The sequence below is a fragment of the Akebia trifoliata genome, chromosome 12 (assembly GCF_017979445.1).
Source record: "Akebia trifoliata isolate Shusen 1 chromosome 12, ASM1797944v1, whole genome shotgun sequence".
Classification (NCBI taxonomy): domain Eukaryota; kingdom Viridiplantae; phylum Streptophyta; class Magnoliopsida; order Ranunculales; family Lardizabalaceae; genus Akebia; species Akebia trifoliata.
Window position 1 is genome coordinate 35,950,550 of NC_141386.1, and position 17,940 is coordinate 35,968,489.

At 34.4% G+C, this 17,940-nt stretch overlaps 2 protein-coding genes across 3 annotated transcripts; both read right to left on the bottom strand.

Annotated features, from left to right (window-relative positions):
• Positions 1-7,283: 7,283 nt before the first annotated feature.
• On the bottom strand, positions 7,284-8,532 carry LOC147389953 (uncharacterized). The gene is made up of 3 exons (XM_086418925.1): positions 8,377-8,532; positions 7,866-7,909; positions 7,284-7,563 (listed from the first exon to the last, which is right to left on the bottom strand). The coding sequence occupies exons 1-3, from the start codon at positions 8,432-8,434 to the stop codon at positions 7,426-7,428; spliced, it is 240 nt and encodes a 79-aa protein (XP_086275051.1). The 5' UTR covers positions 8,435-8,532; the 3' UTR covers positions 7,284-7,425.
• Positions 8,533-13,315: 4,783 nt separating this feature from the next.
• On the bottom strand, positions 13,316-17,876 carry LOC147389954 (beta-amylase 3, chloroplastic-like). Of its 2 annotated transcripts, XM_086419813.1 has the most exons (5): positions 16,724-17,876; positions 16,070-16,595; positions 14,669-14,879; positions 14,437-14,553; positions 13,316-14,285 (listed from the first exon to the last, which is right to left on the bottom strand). In XM_086419813.1, the coding sequence occupies exons 1-5, from the start codon at positions 16,764-16,766 to the stop codon at positions 13,488-13,490; spliced, it is 1,695 nt and encodes a 564-aa protein (XP_086275939.1). In that variant the 5' UTR covers positions 16,767-17,876; the 3' UTR covers positions 13,316-13,487. The 2 variants fall into 2 exon arrangements, with proteins under 2 accessions (XP_086275939.1, XP_086275940.1); XM_086419814.1 differs by lacking the exon at positions 16,724-17,876 and having other exon boundaries at positions 16,070-16,695.
• Between the last annotated feature and the right edge of the window lie 64 nt (positions 17,877-17,940).

Genomic DNA, 17,940 nt, shown 5'->3' on the forward strand with positions numbered 1-17,940 from the left:
AGAGCCTAATTTTTTCCTGTCCTATAGTTGAGCAGAACTAGACTGCTTAGTTGATTTGGGTACCACCTTCATAGAGTTTTATCTATCTATCTAGCTTTGCCTTAGTCAAGATCTGGACTCGTGTTCATTTCAGATCGGTTACAACTTTTATCCTCTACAGCACCAATCCTTTTGAAAGTAGAACTTAGGGATTTTTCTCAAAACATGAACACTTATGTCAAAATTCTGGTTGCACTATTCATTTTGATTCCCAATGAATTCGTCACTTTTATAATCAACAAAAGATCACTGATATGACAAAATCACTAGTATTTTATCTATGACTTTGTTGATATTGAAAGTAACCACCTCACCAGTTTGTAGATTATAAAAGTGACGAATTCAATGGAACAGCATGTTTTGGGAGTTAAAATGAATATTGTACTGAACTTGAAATTTCGTCACATTCAACGCAAAAAATGGAGATTCACCCTTGGAACTAAGCAGTTTATCATGTTGATTGGTGTGTTATAAGTAATGTTTATTGTGGTAATAGTAGGTCTCTTTATGTTGATTATTTAAAAATAAGAGAAGAAAAAGAAAAGAAAAAGCATCATCACGCCAGCCCTTTGCTTCATTCTTTTTTATTTTTCGCCTAATTATAGTTTGGTTTGTTGATTAAGCATTTTAAGATTCTGAGTTGCTATGGATTTGTTTTTCCAGATGTACCCTTCTTCTTCATCAGAACCTCCAAAATGACATTTTCGACTGTGTTGGAAAATGATTGGGTTAGCATCTTGATTTACATTTAAAAGCTAAACTTGAGTTGAGCATTTTATTTTTTCTAGAAAATAGAATGAAAATAAAACATGAAAAAATTACAATTCAAATCTATGTAGTAAATCGAATAAAAAATAAAATAAAAAAGAATAGATAGGATTAGTACTTAAACTCAAATCAACCGAACAGAAAAGAAAAAAATAACAATAAAAGAATAAGAATGATAATGATTTGAATCGAAAACTTGCGAAGGTATATTTATTTTAAAGAGATAAAAGAGTGATAGGCAAAATTGGACAATTTATAGGAGAGGTCGATTGGTGGCGTTTAGAAATAATTTATTTTTAAAATATTAATTATTGTAATTAACACTTAGATTTTATTTTAGACTAAATAAAAAAAATTAAAATAATTAACCAATATAAATAAGAATCATACCCATAATCCCAACTTTGTAAACGCAAACTCCAACAATCAGAATAAAAGACTTATTTCAAGAATGCATCACATACCTCTAAGATAAATCTTAAGACTAATAATAGTCTAGCGCTCTTTTTCCAAACGTCTCCCATACGTTCTTTGACCTAGTAATTATAAAATCATAAATATTTTTTTTGTATATCTTGAAGAAAAGGATTTATTGTTCTTTGACTGGGGAATGTCAAAAAAGAATGTCAGATTATCACGACTCAAATCTTAGTCATTGGATTTTACATTTACAGGAGTGAATTTTATAAGTTCATTTTCTTGAGTCTACATATCCTAACCCAGGAAATTATTTTTATTAAATTAACAAAGATATAATTTTCAAAAGAAAAATATCAAATTAATAAATTTCCATTAACCCATGCTTCATCTTTCTTTCATATTTCTAAACTTATGTCGCTCTCTCTATGGTTGGATGAGAATGAGAGTATGGGTGAGAAAAATCAAACACTGTCATTTTAACAAGGTGTGGCCAATGGCACTATATGCAATACAATACTGCAAGATAAGACGACCACTTGACTCTGCCACAAATACCATATCTTGGCCGTTTCTCCAACTTGTTGGAATAATTTGGCCACCCCAAAGAGAGTATTAAATGAGTTAAAAAAGTTACTTCTGTTCTTTCTGAATGGATTTTAAAGACTGTCAGTCTGCCATGACAATCCAAGCTAAGCTGACGTTATAAAATACAAGCGTTTGGTTGTATAGTTGTACTGTCATTGTATCAGAGGTTCTAATCGGGTTGGGCCTAGTGAATCCAAAACCTCTAATTTAGACCAAAAACTGAAAAGCATCAGATCCGAAAATTGATTCAACATTCTACAATTTAATGGATACGGTCTTTATTCGATCCCCAAAAGAATTGATCGGATAAGGTTTGGATCCGTTGTTTTATTTATTTATTTATTTTTTTAAATATCATTCTCAATATTAATAAGAAAAACTTCGTAATCGCATCAATTGTTGGCATCTTAAAACATGATCTAATGCCACAAGATTTTAAAGGACAAACTTCTAATAACTTAAAAAAAAAAGTTTACTGTTGAATTTCAATTTTAAATTTTGGAGTTTGTTAGTCATTCATTCTCCTGAGTTTTGTTGATAATCCATGTGAGTCCAACAATCCTTGGTACATAAGTCAGGTTAGTCTTTTTTTTCTTTTTTTTAATGATTTATTGAGTAACAAACTTAATAAAGTAAAAGAGTTTTTGTAACAGAATGCAATAGATAGGTTTACCTCGTAAATCTCTCTAAAATATATAATATGGGATCAGACTAGAACCTTGTGGTTGCAATGCAGGATTGTAAATAATTGGAGCTACACGTTTGAACCATTTCATTAGAATTAAAACGTTTCATTTGGAAAATGTATCCCAAATTCTATTGGAGTTTTGTTGAACGTTGATAAAACCTTCAAGTTTAGCTAACATAGGTTTTAGGTATGTTGTCAAGAAGCTCACTACTCCAAGAATAACAGTCGTGTGACACAAGAATAACACTCGATGCATTACAATTTTAGATCATATTTATTAAAGTCATACTAGAATGACTTCAATATTGTACCTCATATCACACTTTCCTGACGTTGAAGTGTGTAGGAACTATATATGCTTTTTTACTGGTATTTCAATGAAAAGAATCTATGGTTCCTACACACTTCCACGCTAGGAAAGTGTCTAGAGCTTTCATGATCCTTTGAGAGCTTTAATGGGCATATCTTTCCAGAGATATTGATATGTTATCTACTTTCCTTAATAGTGTTTAACTTGTCAGAGGAGTTTGGCACCACAACAACAAAATAGTGTTAGGCCAAATGGGTGGCCTACCATTTAATGAGTCCCAACTAACACACATTGTCCAACCAAAAAAAGAGCCATTTGGATACTTTTTTAGGATAATGCTGAAGTAATATTAAAATGTACATCATGGGTGACATTTTTGAATGCTTTCATCGAGATCTCACTTGTATCTCGATGAAAAGTTTGAATGGTTCTGACACACATTCACGTCAGAAATGCCTCCCATGTTGTATATTTCAATGTTACTTCAGCATGACTCATTTATTTATTAGTATGGTCAAGAAAAAAAAGTGCAAGATTTATCTGTTGCAATTTTATTACAAAAACTCCCCTATTTAATCTATTTTGTTATTGAACATAACTTTCTCTATGAATCAGGTTACCATGATTAACTTACTAAGACTTCAAATCTCACAAAGCATCATTGGGCCCATCCAACACTACAGTCTTCTAGATTTCATGAAAAAATTTAGATTAAAAAAGAAAACATTTAAAAAGATCATTTTTGAACTTGATCCAAGGTGTTGAAAATGGATGGCTATCAAACTCTCAAATTTAAAATTAAAATTTAATGGTGAAAATTAACCTCTTTTTTTTTTAAATTATTTTTTCAAAGTTCTTAGAATTTTGTTCTTTATGATCTTGTAGCATCAGATCATGTTTTTGATGCTACAAATTGATGTAGTTAGGATCCACTCCAAAGCATGTGAAGTAGCAAATTAACCACATCAAATTGAATTTTATGACATGATTCCAAACTCCAAGCCTTGCTGGGTAATAAACTTCATAAAGTAAGATTCCCTTAGAGTTGTGACAAACTCCAATGGAGTTTTTGTATAAAAATGCAATAATAGCTAGGTCTGTTGGGTAAGTCTCTCACAAAAAATAAAAATAAATAATAAAAAAAGGGAAAAAAATAAGAGAAGTGTAGTGAGTGATCTTGAAAGATTTGTGCAAAACGACGATAATAATGTTAATTTTTTTTTTTTTTTGGTGACTGGCTTGCTAACCTCTAGGGAAACAAAGGCCCCTCTACATAAAAGAGTAATTGTTATATCAAATATTTTTATAACAAATATTTATATAAATAAAATATGAGTTGTGGTGAGTGACCTCAAGATTGTATCTCATATATCACTTTCCTAACTAGAAGTGTGTAGGAACCATCAACACCTTTTTTTTTTCTTTTTCACTTGTATTTCAATGAAAAACATTTATGGTTAGTACATATTTTCTGGTCAGAAAAGTGGGATATGAGGTACAAGGTTGAGGTCAATTCAGCATCATTCATAAAACATTTAACACTAATAGTGCAATGGGAAACATCTCAACTAGAGATTACTTTTAATTTTAATAATAATAATTATAATAATACAAATGAATTGTAGATACGCTAAACCACAATAAGGGAGATAGACAGTACAGAAAACACAAATTAAAGGCTTGTCTTGTGATAAAGATGACTTTCATACAAATTGTAATACTAATATTATAATCATGATATGATCTCGAGTTGACTGAATAATTGTCAAAATGATAACGTCACGATGGCTTGTACATTGGGTGAGAGATCATCACACTTTCCTTATTAACGTGGTAATAAGTAACTCTAACGCAAAGAGGCATATCTATTGGGCATTTTATCTTAGAAAGTGATTTTTGCCCATTCAAGGAGTCTTCATTCCAATTGTACTAGATAAAATAGCTCTTCACAAATTTAGTTACAGTAAAATGTTTCACACTTTTTTACTGCCTATAGGTAGAGAGAGAGAAACTAACTCTCTTATTTTGTATCTTTCACTTTCTCTATTTTCAAAATATTTCAAATTAGAGAGTTGGAGTCTAAGTGCGTTGAAGTGCTTTTGGAGGATTCTGAATCTGTAAAATGGCAGTTGGGAGAAGATACAAAGTCCGAATCCTAGTGCGTTGGAGTTGCTCTAAGATTTTTAACTCTTACAAAAGGTCCTTCAACTCTAATGGATAACCACATTGGCGGTTCCAACGCCACAATCTTCTAAATTTTATGGAAAAACTCATATTCAAAAAAATAAAATTTTCTTTTTGTGCTTGATCCAAGATTTTAAAAATGGACGGTTAACTATCGAACTTTCACGAAACTCCCAAATTTAAAATTAAAATTTAACGGTAAGAAATAACATTTTTTTGAATTTTCTTTTTCAATTAAAGTTTATAAAATTTTGTCCTCTACAATCTTGTTGCATCGGATCATATGTTTTTTGGGTGACCCTAAGTAAGAGTTGTAATCTTGCTAGGTTTGTAAGGCTAGTTGGACTCTATAGAAATTAGTAAAGCAAAACAAAATGAAAGTGGTGGGCCCAAATAAAGGTGGAGAAAGTTTGGATGTAAGAGGAGTATTGGAGTAGAGAGTTTCAGTTCTCAACGCAAAGACTACTGAGTCAAAACTAGGATTATTATTGGAAGAAAGAAGTTTTTATTGGAGGAGAAAAGGTTGAAAGATGTCAAAAGAAGACAAACAAAATCTTAACAGCTCACCAATTTTTCTTGTCTTTAATTATGCTCTTTGATGATATTTACAAGTACCCACTAGTAGTACCGTCAGATTGATTTTGAAACTCAAAACATCACTAGTTTTTTTTTTTTTTCCAAATTTATTAAGATGGACTTAGTTGTTAGGTACCTAAACCGGCCAATATGCAAAAAGGTCTAAATCTGTCGGAATGCATCAAATTTAAGTTATTAACCATTTAGTCACGCACAAACATGATTTTAAATCTCGCTCAAGATGATTCATCCAATACATTTCCGTATCGTCCACCAGCGAGATAGTTGTGCAAATCAAACGTATCAGACAAGATTTAAAATCATGGTTCATTTGTCTCATTATTGAATGAGACGATTCAAACATATTGAAAAACTCATCCGAGATGACTAGGTCTTATTTATGGATAAGACGAGACGTCAAAACGAGTTTTAAAACCATACGTACAAATTAACCACCACGCTTTGCAGTGGATGATCACAACGGCTTTCACTTTAGGAAGCACATTTATAAGGATTTTCCAATAAAAAGTAAAATAAAGACAATAAATCTTATTAAAAAAAAATTGGCAAGTGTCTAAAAAGATGTTTAAAATTTTTCAAGCATGAAAAGATGAATATTTAATTATTAAAATTAACTTGTTTCAGTAAAAAAACTAAATTAACATCATAATATGTTTTTCAATCAAAATATTTTATACATGTAAAATTAATGAAATGGAATGTTGTGTGATGAATTTTATAATTGAGTGTCTATTTATTTCAGGTTCTTAAACTCGATTTAACTAGGAATAGATTCGATCTTAAGTATATATGGTATCAATCACCTCTTAGTCTTAATTGTTCAAGCATGAAGGTTAGAAATGTACTAAGGTTTGAGACTAGGGCACTTTGAAGGTGCACTTTCCACTTGCAAATTTGATGTATAGGTGGTGCACATGAATATTCGCATTGATAGGTTCATAATAGTCCAATTGTTTAGGTACAAAAGCATCATCGTCCAAAGAGTGCATAAATTCTTAGGATTTGTTTGTTACAGATACCAACTTCTACTTCAGGATTCTATGTTTAGGAGAAGCAAAAACTCAGAGTCTGGGAAATTGTTTCCAAAAGAATCTTGTTTATTATAAAAGCTGACAAAAAAGTAGTAGAAAGAGGTTGAATTGATTTTGTTGTTTAATCGACGAGCTAAGAAGAATGATGGGTAAAATCATCATTTCATCTCCATACATTTTTCGATGTTGGTTTCTATTAATGGCTCTCACGCGAAAGCAGCTCCAACAAGACTTCTCAAAAACCTAGTTTTGGACTTCCCACAAAAACTATTGAAGCAAAAGCCGTTACCAACTAACATGTTTTTCTGACTTTTTCGGCCTAAAGTCCAGAAAGCTGCCGAAAAAAGCCATAACAAACAGACCCTTATACTTCTAAGAATCTCGTAGAAGTGTTGGAAGCAAAAGCAATAGAAGTGCTGTTGCAAAATTATAATAAATAATTTGGTGAGAGGTGCTTATGGGGAAAGAACTTATTTGGACATATTGACAATAATATTGTGAACTTATCATGCTAAAATTACATATATTTAAAGTTCCTTCATATTCTAGCAAATATTGGAAGAGGAGTTGAGCCACTTCTCATTTATTGCCATTTTCAGATTCTCACAAAAGCTGGAAACTCTTTTCAAGTACTCATAAAATGATAACTTGAATCACAAAATCACCCAAACGTATCATATATTCATAATTCTTAATACTCGAAACAAACTACTAGTTTCCGATGGACATAAAAATTCTCTGGAAATCAACATTTATTGTAGTAAGGGACCTAAGACAAAAGGAGTCTAAGAGGATGAGTGAGGTCAAGGGTTCTTGTAGCCACCACCACCAGGAGGCTTCACTTTCCTGGATTCATGCCTAGGGTTGGGTCCTCCATCGTCATAGTCCAGTATCGCATCAACCTCCATTATAAGCTTTCTCATCTTAGTCTTGTTAATAGCCTTCAAAACACATATCTTTACAAGTTAGCCAACAAATCATCGAAAAAGATCAATTATGAATGTGATACAACTTATACTTAGAACCCCAATTAGGCTGAGATTCAAAGAAGTGCCCCATGCAGCCATCTGCTAGATATATGCTTCTGTTACCACAATTATTTGTGCCAATAATAGAAACATAAGCAATTTCTCAGGATTTGATTTTCACGTGCGACACACACGCATGTATCTCTACATGGATTATAATGCAACTTAATTAGTATTCCATGCATGAGTATGAAATGCATGCAAAATTACATTACCTCACTAATGGGCTTTGTGCCAATCTTGACACCTTCGACTTCGCCTGCATGATAAGAGGGAAGCTTTTTTGTTAATTAAGCCAAGTGTTTGTTTGATTGCACATGAAAATCAAAGGGAAATTGGTTTTTTTTCCAAAAAATGTGAATTTGCAGGTGTATGGTTGCACACTTTTGCAGAAAAATATCCCCTAGAGGAAATGATTATCTCGTATTAATGGAGGCAAAAAATATTCTCTAACTGAATCCGTAGAAAGTGATTATCTTGCCCGAGTGGAAAAATCTTAATTGGACCGAGGTTCTTGCAGGGAGGGAAGTTATTCTCTCACAATTCCTCATACCCCAAAACAAAGAACCAATGCTCTTTTTAACATTTTTGAAGAGCAAATCACATGCAAAGATTTCCGAGGAAATTTATTTTATTAGGATCATTTTCCTAAGAATTTTTTTTTCTTCTCTACAATCACACAAACCCTAAGTAAATTTTGGAAAGAAAAAAAATTAGATAACTCACCGGAATATGAGTGAGAGAAGATTAATAGTAGGAAGAGGATCTTGATTAGTGGAGGCATGGCTGATGTTGTGGTATTTGGGTGTTAGAATGTGAGTTGGGGATTTGGTAAGGGGAGGGAGGGGTCCTTTATATCCTTACAAGGTTGGGGGGAATGGATGGGGGGCCATGGCCCATGAGAGTTTTTGTCATGGTGCATCCCACTGAAGAACTTTGTAGAAATATATGATGAAATGCAATACCCATTAGCCACCAACTCAAAGTCAACTGCACTAACTTCTGTAACATCAAAAAATTTTTATATACTTTAACTTTTCTCCACTAAAAGCTATCAATCCCTTGCATGGCTCAAACTCTTACCATTTTCAGCTTGGCTTATGGGCTTTTCTCACTTCTTTTTTTCCTTTTCAAATTTCACTTTTGATTTCTACTTTCAACCCATTTCTAGTCTTCATTAACATAAAATAAAGGTTTTTCCCCACTATCATGCACGATGGGTTGATAATATTGCCATATTGGATACCACATCTTTGATTACTTTAATGAAATTTACCCTTTTAACAATGCTTCTCTTGGTCTTCTTCTTTCTCCTCATTTTTATTTTGGTTTATTTCTTGCCTTAAACCTTTATTAAGTGCAATTTTGATCTCACTTTCCACATGAAGTGGTAGAGGAGACAAACATAGAGAGTATGGTAGGAATCAATCAATTTTAAAGCATTTGGAGGGTATAATTAGGTGAGGCATCAGGGAGCACTGGAGAAACACTTTTGAATTCCCTACATATCAACAATTTTAACACTAGATTATTATAATAATTAAAGATTAACTTAATTATGCACAAAGGAGACCAAATCTTGGTAATGCTGGTGTTTGTCGGGAAGAATTAAGGTGGCTGAATGATGAACCTACTAACCTACATTCCCCCTTCACAGCTTGAGTTTGTCAGGAAATGGAAAACCAAGGACCTCGTTCACCAACAGAATTAAGAGCTTAACCACAATGCTCATAAAAAAATAAAAATAAAAACTAAATAGTTATTTTCTAAGGCTCTAAGTTTTGTATTAAAAGACAAGCCTACCTTGCTTGAGTGTCCCCAGCACTTCCTTCTTTTAAGAGAAAAAGTAATTCAATTCAAACTATTTTTTCTTTTTTGGCGCAATGTGAACACAATATAAACATGTGCATGAATAGATAAGCACAAAAATTAATATTTTTCCTGATCTCTTCCCATTTCTTCTTCTCAGAAGAAGCTATTTCATTTGAGTTGAATAAAAAATTCATCATTTTTATTTCCTTGTTTTAGAACCCTTTTTGTTGTATATTTATCATAATTTGATGTGCTATGTATAATTTAAGATTAATGCTGGAGTGACCTTAGTGGGGGATACACAGGGGACATCTTGATGTGGTGGCGTGCATGCCCGTAGAATTTTTTCTCCGAGATACAAGTACAACACATCTATGGACATGTGCCCCGCCACCACGTCAAGGTGTCCCCGCTGAGGTCACTCCAGCACGACTCATAATTTTATTAACTGGTGTGCTACAAAAAAGTTGATGTGCCCATAAAAGTTTTCTTGTCATCTATCTTTATTGATGTCCATAAGCATTAATCATCAATAACATCATCGAGGCTCTATCCCAAAGATTAGGGGTCGATGAAGCCAAGCCATCGAAGCCAATCAATCAAGATCAAGACCACAAATTGAAAAGATATCTACTGTACAAGTGATTTGCTGGGAGTAACAGCTGGATGGTCCAAAAGTCACTTGCCGACTACCTATATATATAGTATGTGCTGTTCAATTTGCATGCTTATTTCATTATTTTTATTTCCCCTCATTTTCTAGTTTTTCGTTTTTTTTTTTTCTAAATATTTTTTTTTTGTATGGCTGTGGTTAAACACTCATCAAATGGAGAGCTCCCAAAGAAAGTAAAAGAAAACTCAACCACCGTTGTTTTCTCAGATTTGAAGCCAGGATTATTGAATGGTGACTCCGCAGTCTCAAAAACTACAGCACCTTCTCTAAAGTTGACTATATAACAGCTAACACTACTACCATTCCATTTGTTTAGAAGTAGGGCAAACCCTCGAGACAACATACACTTCTTTCATTTGCCCAAGGGCATTTTCATAATTTCATTAATATTATGTAAAATCCTAATTAGATTTTCTAAGATATTTATACTTATTTTTGGTGAAAGAGTGTAATCTGTAGTTACAAGTTTTTTCTTCATAGAGGAATCGGTGTGATTTGTGGGCTTACCTCAATCTTCAAGAAATCACATAAGATCTATATGTTTCTTTGTGTGATTGCATCTTGTCTTGTGTTTGTTTTTTGATTTATTTTTTTAGTTCGATTGCACCTATTTTTCTTAGCAACGACAACAAAGCTTTATCCCAAATATTATTGGGTCAATTAAATGAATCTTGTTTCTTCATTATATTTTGTCTAGAGCCACATCTTTTGTTATTGAATATGAACTCGTATCTACTTTACTATCTCTATCTATATTTTTTGAGTCTTCCTCTCACTCTTTTAATTAGTGTTCATCTCGATATTATATGTACATCTTACCCCAAGTTTCAAGACTTCGTCGATCATATTGGGATTGATCATGTCTAAATTATCACCCGATACTAAACTAGATCCCCCATGGGTTTTAATTTCCTTTTCTTTTTCTTTTTTTTGTTTTTTTGTTTTTGTTTTGGCAGTTAAATGATTTTTAAAGGAGTCATGATTTTTGGATTCAGTTTTTTTACTCGGTTTGTACTCAACTAACGTGGCAAGGACACAAAATCATCGATCATTTTCTTCGGGATACACAAGAAAAAAGATTTATGATTTTGTGCCCTTGACACATCAATCAAGTACAGACTGAGTGAAAAGAAAAAAAAAAAAAAAACGAGTCCAAAAATCATTAACCTTTCTAAAGATTTAAATGTATGGTATTTTGGCTAAGGTAGTATTCATTGAAAATAAACAATAAAACAACAACACAAATAAACACATAATAAAGTGGTCCTCGTCACAATCATGCAATACTTTCCCATATATGCCAAATGTCTTTCAAAAAATTGACACTCACCCAACCAATATTTTCTCTTATTTAATTCAGATATTAGAGGGATTGGTGCTAAATTGAATAAGCAGTACGATCCAAAATATTACAAAGGTCACAAAAATCAGTTCAGATTGAGAAAGATTAGAAATTAGTGAGTCCAAGACCTTTAGAAAGAGTAGGACTAAGACACTTATACGACCTTTCGAATCAAAAAATAAACATTATCACTTCAATTTCTATGATTCTGCAATGCTCAAGGGACCACATCACCTAATGCCTTTGATTACGTTGCTGCAATGTTTTAGAAAGTTGGAATTCTAATCCCCTGATTTTAATTTTAAAATTTATTTTTATTTTTCTCAACAGTTTAGTACTCATAGAAAAACAGAAAATAGTTCGTATAAATCACACTATACCCTTTGTGGTCACGTGATACGTGAGGATCAAATAGATACAGGAAAAATAAGACGTCAATGATCAAAAGACTATAAAAAAAAGTTAACACACAGCATCATCTTCTAGAATTGTGAATATAAGTAGGAATAACACTGAAGTGACCTCAAAATTGTACCTCATATTGCACATCCTGATGTGAAAGTGTGTAGGAATCATATATGCTTTTGATCGTCAAGATGTGCGCTATGAGGTACAATCTTGAGGTCACTCCAGCATGACTATTAATTGTGCAAAACAGCCAATTCTAGCTGTTGTTTACCTTCATCACAGATTGCACTCCCAAGCCATATTGAACTGCTTGAACAAAATTAAGAAAATTTTCGTATATGTAATTTTTTATTTTTTTATTTGTAGAATTTTTTTAATTAGTACCAGGAAAGATTAAAAGAGTATTACACTTTAAAAAAAAAAAAAAAAACATTCAAGTTGAAGATTTAAAAAGAGTAAGAAGAAGACCCAAAAGAACATGGACTAAAATAGTGAAAGCAGATACAAATACGCTTCAACAGCAGGAGTACAAGATTCGTTTAGCTGATCCCAATGGAAAGATTAAAAGAGTATTACACTTATAAAAAAAAACATTCAAGTTGAAGATTTAAAAAGAGTAAGAAGAAGACCCAAAAGAATATGGACTAAAATAGTGAAAGCGGATACAAATACGCTTCAACAGCAGGAGTACAAGATTCATTTAGCTGATCCCAATGGAATTGGGCTAAGGCTTTGAAACATGACATGAAAGCTACCTGAACTAAAATAATTGCTAGTATTGCTCAACAATTCCATTCAAATTACAGCTTCATGGACTCTTAACAGGAGCATTAAATGCACAATCTTGCTATACAGTGAGTAAGAGATTTGGCGAAAAAAAAAACATAATATACAGTAAAAGAAACAGGAAAGAAAGTCTAGAATCCAACAATAACAACCTGATTAAGAAACTACCTTTAAGCACAAGTAATGCGTACATTACATAGACATTTATGCTCTCATAACGCCCATGACATAATTATGGTCCAAAAGAACATTAACTATTATTTTCACGATATTGTTCTCTTAACCTGATTTGTTTAGAATTGTTTAGAATCTTGCAACCCCAGAAATGAGTTAAGACATTCAAGTGTTTATATTCATACGAAGCAATTAATTCCCTGGGGCCATCCTCCAAGCTCCGGGCTCAACCACTTGCATGTACGACTTTCCGAGGGGGTGGTGCGTGTGCCCGTGGGATTAGTCTCACCCAAAGGGTGAGGATACCCAAGATAGGGAAAAAAAAAAAAAAAACCTAATAAGATAAGATTTAGAATGAAACAAAGATTGCCAAACGGCCCTCTCAAGGAGGTTGTTGCTAGGATAAATTCATGCAAGAAACAAAGCTCAGAGGGGGAAATAAACCTGACTTGTCAAGTGGAAAGATGATGTGTAAACTAAGAAAAGCCAACCTAATTACTGAAAATTTTCAGTAAGGTACTATTACACAATGTTTTGGCAACAATACAGTAGGGAAGGTTACAAATTCAATATTGAATAAAATCTCCAATGATTGAAGGTCAACATATACAGCTGTTATTGACGGTACAAATGAGAGAAGGCTTATCGATAATATGTGAAAGCCACTTCTCCAACTTTCTCAGCTGTTGATAAAGAAGAGATGCATGATTCCCATCCAAATTCTAGCTTGGCCTGAAAATTATGGCCACCAGACATCTGCCTCACAAATCCAGTAAAACGGGCCCAATTTTGAGATTCAAATAGACTCTGGCCCATTCTCATAAAGTTGAAAGAGAAGAACCGTTCATCAAGACCATCTGAATAAAACTTGGACATCTTTAGTACCTGTTTTAATGACTCGTCATTGAGAGTACCCACAGAATTTTCACCTTCTAGAGGTAGATCAGATGACCTAGCAGCCAATACAATTTGTCTCAGCAATCCTTCTGGACTGCTGAATGGGTTCATCTCCTTCTCCTCTGTGTCTTTCATTTCAAAGCATGTACAGCTCAGTGTCACTCCATACCTACCAAACAAGCGGGCTATGGGGAGATATCCATCTCTGGTTGATGTGTTGTAATAGCCAGCAGTTAACTCGGATGGGTGGGAGTCCGTGCCATAGTGCCAGTGTATCCCAGCAACTTTTGCTGCAATATTTACCCCAGTACCCCAGAAGATGGTCTCTGCTGCCATGCAAAGCCTCTCTCCGTGGAGAAGTAACATTCCAGAATACCACTCAAGAAAGAACTTGCCGTAGGGTGTGTTCCAGGACCCATCACTTTTAAAGAAATGTGTTTCTTCAGGATTGTGCATCAAGTTGCCGGCACCAAGAGGGCCACCATTTCCCCATTCACGCATTCCAATGTTGTGTGCACAAGCATTCAAAGAAGCAAGCATATACTGAAATTTTCAGAGGAAAAAAATAAAATCATAAGCCAAAAATAGTAAAACTAGACAGTTCAAGAATACTTATCAAAAAGAAAGAGAAAATAGAACTTGGAATAAAGAAACCGCTACAAGCATGCAAATAAAGTTTAGCCTATATACTTACCTTATCGTAGCACTGGAATTCTCCAAGTTCATGAAAGCGCCAAGATGATGTCAGCTTTTGAGAAGGGCATGAGGGATATCTCAGCTCACCTGCAGGACCCATCCCAAGTTGAATCCCCTGCAAAATGGAACAGACGTCACAGTAAAAAACCATATTCCAAATGTCGAGCAATCTCTACTCATATACCCAAAAGTAGTCATACAAGTATAAATATATATATATATCATCTTACTGTAATTACGACCCCAAGAAATTCTTTGAAAGTGTCTCTGAAGTTCCTCATAAAATCAGAATAGGTCTGGATGGGGGATCGACCTTTCAGAACAGGAAAAATATCACATCCCAAGGAAATGTATTCTTGATTCCTTCTTCCGAACCTATCTGAATATGCCAAATCTGGATCTTTGGCCATCTCTTGACGCACCCAGTGAGGAAGAGGGATCCTTCAATACAAGAAAAGGGGACAGAACACTACTCTTATTATGGTTGAGAGTTTCAACTACAAATAAAATTTTGCAAATGTTGGAATGGAAAAAAACTAAACAATTTTAATATCAAATAAAGGAAATCCTAAAGCAGAAACAAATCTCTTGGATAGGATAATCCCAAAAGAATGTTCTGAAAATCCATTGGGTCCTAAATGAGAAAGACAGTATAGTCCTAGAATGTTAGAAAATTGGATGATACTAGAGCTGGTTACGGGGAACTTTGATAGGAAGGTGGATGGCACTACTACTAGGGGGTGGCAACTAGTTGGTTGAATTAGAGTGGTTTGAGGTAGGGTTTAAACATTGAGTCACGATCCAGAGCGGTGTCCCATTCCCATAACAATATACAATGTCTATTAGGCACATTTGAGTTGGAGATTGAACACATTGGGCTGCGTGCCATATAGAAAACGGCTTAGTTGGGAGCCCACTTATTTTTAAAACTCTAAACATGCCAGTAGACACTGACACTGTTCCTATTCCATTGGAACAGGACACCACTCTGGATCCTGATTCTTAAGCATTGCCCAATCTGAGTTCGAGCAAAAGCAACCCCAAAAACAGTAAATTGGGTCAATTTATCTGGTAAACCCAATTCATTTCTGTCCTAGCCATTGCATCAGGACAGATGAGGAGCAGATTGCTAAGAAACCAACACGTCCTGAGTCTAATCAAATACAAGTAAGTTTCACTTTTTAATCTCTCCATCCCTCTTTCAGTGTCACACAGCATGCTCACCTGAATCGACCTAATATTGTTTTTGAAAAAAAAAAAAAACTGTGCTCTAGGATTATCCAAGCCCTTCTCAACATCAACCTAAAGATCAAACCTTTTTTTCATTCTATGTAAAACCATGGGACCTGTTTGCAAGATTTTTTACATCCCCCGCAAGAATTTCTTAGGATCACTCACATATTCTAAAGGGTCCAAAACCCAATAGTTAAAATCATAAAAAAGGTAATATAATATTTTTTTTGTGTGTGTATTTATATTGAAGCATCCACCTTGTGATCTTTGTTTGAAATACCGCATTTTCTTGTAAAATTGTCATTTTTACTTAACTAATAGATGTTCAATCAAAGAAAAGCAAAACAAACAACAAATTGAATTGAGAAACCAATTTTAAACATCATCCGCAAACCTACCAGAAAGAATCTCCAACGTCACCACATTGGTGGAAGGCCATGACCGCTCGAACCTTTAAGCCGAATCTTTGAGCCAAAGTCACAATCTCCAAATAACCTCGCCAATCGTAATTCATTGGGGCGTCTCTCTCCACCAGTCCCCACCAAACCTCCATCACTACCCCTTCGACACCTGCTACTGCCAGAGCTCTCAACGAATACGTCATCACCTTCCTCCGGGTCATCTCTCCCAAAGAACTCACCACATCGATCGGAAGCATAACGAACACCGGCGATCCCCTTTGTCTTCGCGGCATCGGAAGTTCGTGCTTGAGCTCGTACTGGAGTTCTCCGGAGCCATTTCCTCCTGTGGAATTCGAAGATTCCAAGCTAGATGAAATGGTGAGCCGCAGCGGATACCGGTTCGGGGACGACCGTATTCCGAAGGTCGACGGAAAGCGAACGGAATGAGACGACTCGGACCAATTGTACCAGAAAGAAGACGAGATGCTAGAAGAAGAAGGGGAAGCAATCGCCATTGCAAACCCTAGAGAGACAGAGAGAGAGAGAGAGAGAGAGAGAGAGAGAGAGAGAGTTTAGGGTTCTGAATTCTGATTCTGCTGTTGCAGAGCTGAGAGAGAGAGAGAGAGCTCAAAAGATAGATACGGTACTTACCGAAAGAAGTAACTTCTTTCATATGTGATGTGATATGATGCATCCAAATGTACCAAAAGTAACTAACAACCAGTTTACGTGTTAATGCACAACCGTTCGATCCTCCTTTCGAGTGACCAGGGTGGATCCCAACGAATTGGGATAGATGTCAAAGGAAGAAACTGCAATCACAACACGTGCAAAAAGTGCCAGGTGGTATATGCTTTTGGGCCCACTATTACAGAGCATAAAGCTGTCTGATTGATGGTTATTTGAATTTGGACGTGAAGAACCAGAATTATGGATAAAAGTTGTGCCACGTGACTCTTGTATTGTAGGGTCGGGTCATGACAAATGGTAGAATAATCTATGAGTACTAGATACGCAAGTAGATCGAAATGGTGCAAACTTCCTAATTTTGGTGCACCAGGCTCAATAAACCTCAAGCGTACCATATAAAACACGAAATGGTATCATCTAATTTATTGAAAAATTACTCAGAAGTCCTTAGACCAAGGTACAAATTGCCTAAATAAAAAATAAGAAAAAGGCTACCAAATACTACTTTGAGATTAAGGAGGGGATTTCAAATATGAAGAAAATCTTAGAAGTAAAGTAACTCACAGTAAATTTTTAAATACAATTAAATTGTGAAGCCTTTTGAAACGTCATCTCCAATAGTTTAATTGGGAATCAATTCAAATTCTATTGGCTCGCTCTAGTTCAAAATTAGGTCTCCTTCTTAGGTTTTGGCCAATATTTGAAATAGCTGTTGTTCTTTTCATATTAATGGCATATCCCATTGACCTTTTGTCTCCTATATGAAAGAATAGATGACTCAAATTCTCACATTTTCACCCCCTAAAGATTGCCAAAAAGAATTGTTTTTTATTTTTATTTTTATTTTTTTATAGAAGAATCCTGAAATGACCTATCTCAGTGAAAAGCATCATCTATGGTTCCCATACACTTTCACATTAAGAAGTGTGATATGAGGTTGCAGCCTACCCACCAACAGGAAGGAGTGCCATAATACACAAGTATATGTTAACTATTTTATATGGGCATCCATGTTAACAGTCTTTACAATTACACTAGGTCTTCTGATCAAACCAGGGTAACAAACATTCAGGAGGAACAAAATCAAGTGAACCAGTTACTTTCGTAAAAGCAAATAAAAAAAAATCATAATATGATATAAAACTATATAAATACTTAAGATTGTTTTAGTTCTTTTA

Coding starts and splice junctions, on each gene's coding strand:
- LOC147389953 (XM_086418925.1), bottom strand. CDS start 8,434: ATGCCTCCACTAATCAAGATCCTCTTCCTACTATTAATCTTCTCTCAC. Junction 7,910..8,376: donor CTTCTCTCACTCATATTCCG/GTGAGTTATCTA, acceptor CTTATCATGCAG/GCGAAGTCGAAGGTGTCAAG. Junction 7,564..7,865: donor GCACAAAGCCCATTAGTGAG/GTAATGTAATTT, acceptor TGTGTTTTGAAG/GCTATTAACAAGACTAAGAT.
- LOC147389954 (XM_086419813.1), bottom strand. CDS start 16,766: ATGCATCATATCACATCACATATGAAAGAAGTTACTTCTTTCG. Junction 16,596..16,723: donor GAAAGAAGTTACTTCTTTCG/GTAAGTACCGTA, acceptor CTGTCTCTCTAG/GGTTTGCAATGGCGATTGCT. Junction 14,286..14,436: donor AATTCCAGTGCTACGATAAG/GTAAGTATATAG, acceptor TGAAAATTTCAG/TATATGCTTGCTTCTTTGAA.